This window comes from Panthera onca, chromosome E1 (assembly GCF_046562875.1).
Source record: "Panthera onca isolate mPanOnc1 chromosome E1, mPanOnc1 haplotype 2, whole genome shotgun sequence".
Taxonomy (NCBI): domain Eukaryota; kingdom Metazoa; phylum Chordata; class Mammalia; order Carnivora; family Felidae; genus Panthera; species Panthera onca.
Genome location: NC_138352.1, coordinates 45,560,554 through 45,564,948, shown reverse-complemented (window position 1 = coordinate 45,564,948; position 4,395 = coordinate 45,560,554). Strand labels below are relative to the sequence as shown.

The 4,395-nt window shown below is 44.0% G+C and overlaps 1 protein-coding gene across 1 annotated transcript; it reads left to right on the top strand.

Moving 5' to 3' along the window:
• Positions 1–779: 779 nt before the first annotated feature.
• On the top strand, positions 780–4,094 carry LOC132676177 (olfactory receptor 4D2-like). The gene has a single exon (XM_060628328.3). The coding sequence runs from the start codon at positions 1,144–1,146 to the stop codon at positions 2,077–2,079; it is 936 nt and encodes a 311-aa protein (XP_060484311.3). The 5' UTR covers positions 780–1,143; the 3' UTR covers positions 2,080–4,094.
• The last annotated feature ends 301 nt before the right edge of the window (positions 4,095–4,395 follow it).

Here is a 4,395-nt window from a genome sequence, read left to right as displayed (position 1 = left end):
TCAGTAACATCTTCTAAACTTCTTATTCCTTTCAGAAGATCTCCTTGAGTCCCCATCATACTATATTCATCATCTAATTTTTAATGCATTCTTTTTTTAATGTTTATTTATTTATTTATTTATTTAGTACACACAGGCACCTGAGCGAGCAGGGAAGGGGCAGAGAGAGAGGGAGACAGAGAATCCCAAGCAGGCTCCAAACTATAAGTGTTTCTCACAATGGTGAGATCATGACTTGAGCCAAAATCAAGAGTCAGACACTTAACTGACTGAACCACCCAGGCGCCCCAAGAGAGTCTCTCTCTCTCTCTCTCTCTCTCTCTCTCTGGACTCTTTCTTGTCTCAGCACACACTCCATCACTTCCCTGGCCTCACTGGGTAAGGGGCTATACCCCATAGCTCCTCTCCCACCCACTAGTCCACACCACATGCTTTTGGAGTGTTGACTGTCCACCAAGATGGGCACTGTGGGGCAGAAATAAAGATCTGTGTTTCTGCCTCTGGGAGTTTTCAGTTAAATTACAGAGGAAAAACATGGACACAGGAACAGTCCATTAAAATGAGGATGGGTTAAATGTTGCATGAAAAATGATTGCTAGAAAAATGTATTGACACTGGCAGAAGGGAGGATGTATTTAGAGGAGGAAACTACCCAGAAAAGAGTGATTGCCAGAGTGATTTATTTCCAGCACTGTTCCAGGAACTTCATGTGTTATTTTATTTAATCCCCTAGACAATTCTATAGAGATGATGTTTTAATTCCTATATTGCAGATATGGAAACTGAGACCCAGAGAGATGAAGTAGCTTAATCAAGGTCAAATCTCAAGGAGGCAGAAGCCCTGAAATTTTACTGATGTTCTGTTGGACTCCACCTATCTCTCTACAATTGTATCACATGGAATCTTTGAAAGGCAGGTTGCATATGTCTCTGGATGTCTTTAAAGATATGTCACGAATGCATATGACAGCACCAACTTGTAAACTCTCCACAGACAAGCCAATTTCATCAGCACCTAGTGATATGGTCTACACATGAGGCTCCATCATCTGGAGCTGGACAACTCTGAGCCCTGAGCACTAAAAGCGACTTCATGCATGTATACCTATGGTTCATTTTCCTTAGGTGTATGGATGAGATGCCATGGAACCAGGGAATCTCACGTGGGTATCAGAATTTGTCTTCCTGGGGTTCTCACAGACTCGAGAGCTCCAGCTTTTCCTGTTTCTGGTATTCCTGATTGTCTACACCACCACTGTCGTGGGAAACCTCCTCATCATGGTCACGGTGACCTCAGACACACGGCTCCACACACCCATGTACTTTCTGCTCCGAAATCTGGCTGTCTTAGACCTCTGTTTCTCCTCTGTCACTGCCCCAAAGATGCTGGTGGACTTCCTCTCTGAGAAGAAGACCATCTCCTACCAGGGCTGCATGGCCCAGATCTTCTTCTTCCACTTTCTGGGAGGCGCCATGGTCTTCTTCCTCTCAGTCATGGCCTATGACCGCCTTGTTGCCATCTCCCGACCCCTCCACTATGTGACCATCATGAACACACAGCTCTGTGTGGCACTAGTGGTGACAGCCTGGATGGTAGGTTTCGTCCATTCCATTGCCCAACTGGCTCTGATGCTCCCATTGCCCTTCTGTGGCCCCAACATCCTGGATAACTTCTACTGTGATGTCCCACAAGTGCTGAGACTTGCTTGCACTGACACCACCCTCCTGGAGTTCCTCATGATCTCCAACAGTGGGCTGCTGGATGTCATCTGGTTCTTTCTCCTCCTGACCTCTTACTCAGTCATCCTGGTGATGCTGAGGTCCCACTCTGGGCAGGCGAGGAGGAAGGCAGCTTCCACTTGCACCACCCACATTGTCGTGGTGTCTATGGTTTTCATTCCAAGCATTTACCTCTATGCCCGGCCCTTCACCCCCTTCTCCATGGACAAGGCTGTGTCCATCAGCCACACGGTCATGACCCCCATGCTCAACCCCATGATCTACACCCTGAGGAACCAGGAGGTGCAGGCAGCAGTGAAGAGACTAGGGAGGCGCCGGCTGGTTTGTAAAAGGGAGTGACAATGAGTGGGTCACTTCTCTCTGGCTTTGTTTTCCATTTGTAAAATGGAGGGAAAGCTACTGTGTCTGCTGGCTGTCTTCATAGCTTGTGCATATGTTGTGGAGGTCATCATAGAAGTGAGTGAGTTTTGAAACTAAGCAACTGACTCAGATTTTTGGGAAAAAGGGAAAAGTCCCCTTTGGTGGCTAAGGTTTGTGCCAGGTTTCTAAAACCCCTGCTCATTGAGAAGTGTTCTCATGACTCTGGAAAGCTACACCCTTCTTTCCCCCTTCTTGGGGGATCGTTTCCTCTTGTGATGAGGGCATTTCCCCCAGCGAAGGCACTTCTAGTTTATGTGTTTTGACTTCTCTTCCCAGCACCCCTTTTGACCTGTGTCTAGAGTGTTAGAGAAAGCACAGACCTTGAAGACATAGCCTTAGCTTGGGAGCCCTTGACCCATATGTTACCAGACTGCTGACCTTGGATAAGCTACCTGGCCTCTCTTGAACTCATGGATTCCTCCTCACCAAACTGGCATAAAGCAATATCTGTCCCAATAATCTCACAGATTTGTTATAAGATCCAAAACGTGTATAAGAATATTTTATCAACCTTACATAGAACCTATGTGAGGGTTATTGTCATTGTTATGATTATTCCTGACATATATTTTTTCATGGGTTGAGCGGTGTTTTGGAAGTGTTTGGTGGCGATTCCTCAGTGTGGTGAGGGAGGCATGGAGAGGGTGGGAGCTGAACTTCAGAGGGCCACGCAGCATGCCCATGAATGAAACAGAGAACAGAGAGTGAGCATAAATTCAGGGGCATGTCTTCAAGGAAATATTCTTATTTTTATTTGTGATGGATGATTTGAACTCTTCTATGACAGTAAGATATATTCTCATAGGAACATTCTGGAAAGCCACACTCTCACACATTTCTGCCTTCTTGGTGGACAGTTTCCTGTTATTATGACACCATTTCTCCATAAGAGCATTGTATTTTCTTTATTTTGACCCCTTTTTCCAATACTCTGTTTTGGTGTGAGTCTGGATTGGTGGAAATAGCACAAGACTTAGAGGTTAAGCTTTAAATGAAAATCTCTAACCCATAACTTACCAAACTGATGATGACCTGGGATGAACCACTTGACCTCTCTTGGCCTCGTGACTTCTTCTTCAATAAATTTGCTTAAATTATTATCTGACCTCCAAACCTCCCAAATTTATTATAAGAATCAAATAAAAAATCATGTGAGAAAACATTGGGGAAACCATGTAAATATTTTTTCTTCCAGTCTTTTTTTGATGATTTTATTTTATTTTCAAATTTGAAAATATCATGAATGTCCAGATTATTTCTGCATTACATTTTCAGTGTAGAATAATGATTGTTACAAACAAAGGATTATGTGTAAAATACATGTAAGTTCTAGAACATTATAGCATTATGAGAGCTCCTAGAAAGACTACTTGATTTAAGAAATAGAAGTTACCAGTAACTTATACCTACCCACAGGGTCCTCTGCCTCACATTCACTCTCTCCTCCCCAGTGAAACTGTTTTCTTGAATTTTGCATTTGCCATCCTATTGCTTACAAAAACACTTTTATCACGTTTTTACATAATCAGTAAATATACTGATTCTGTTTTGTTTTATTTTGAGCTTTCTGAAAATATCCTACTGGACATAATATTCTTGGATTTACTTCTTTTTCCACTGAACATTATATTTTTAAGCTTATTTGGGTTGTTTCCAGGTTTGTTTGTTTGTTTGTTTTGCTATTGAAAACAGTGCTATTTTGAATATTGCCTTATTTGTCTCCAGTTGCCATGTTGAGGAGCTATGGGCTATACCTTGAGACAGAATTGCTGGGACGCCTCAGTGGCTCAGTCGGTTGAGCGTCCTGACTTTAGATTTTGGCTCAGGTCATGATCCCAGGGTTCTGGGATCAGGCCCTGTGTTGGGCCCTGAGTTGAGTGTGGAGCCTGCTTAGGATTCTTTCTCTTCCTCTGCCCCTCTCCTCCACTCTTGCTCTTTCTTTTTTTTTTTTTTTTTTTAATTTTTTTTCAACGTTTTTTATTTATTTTTGGGACAGAGAGAGACAGAGCATGAACGGGGGAGGGGCAGAGAGAGAGAGGGAGACACAGAATCGGAAACAGGCTCCAGGCTCCGAGCCATCAGCCCAGAGCCCGACGCGGGGCTCGAACTCACAGACCGCGAGATCGTGACCTGGCTGAAGTCGGACGCTTAACCGACTGCGCCACCCAGGCGCCCCCACTCTTGCTCTTTCTATAAAAGGAGAGTGAGAGAGAGTGAAAGAGAAAGAGAGAGAGA

What these genes read in the sequence shown, in the direction of transcription:
- LOC132676177 (XM_060628328.3), top strand. Translation starts at nt 1,144, where the DNA reads ATGGAACCAGGGAATCTCACGTGGGTATCAGAATTTGTCTTCCTGGGG.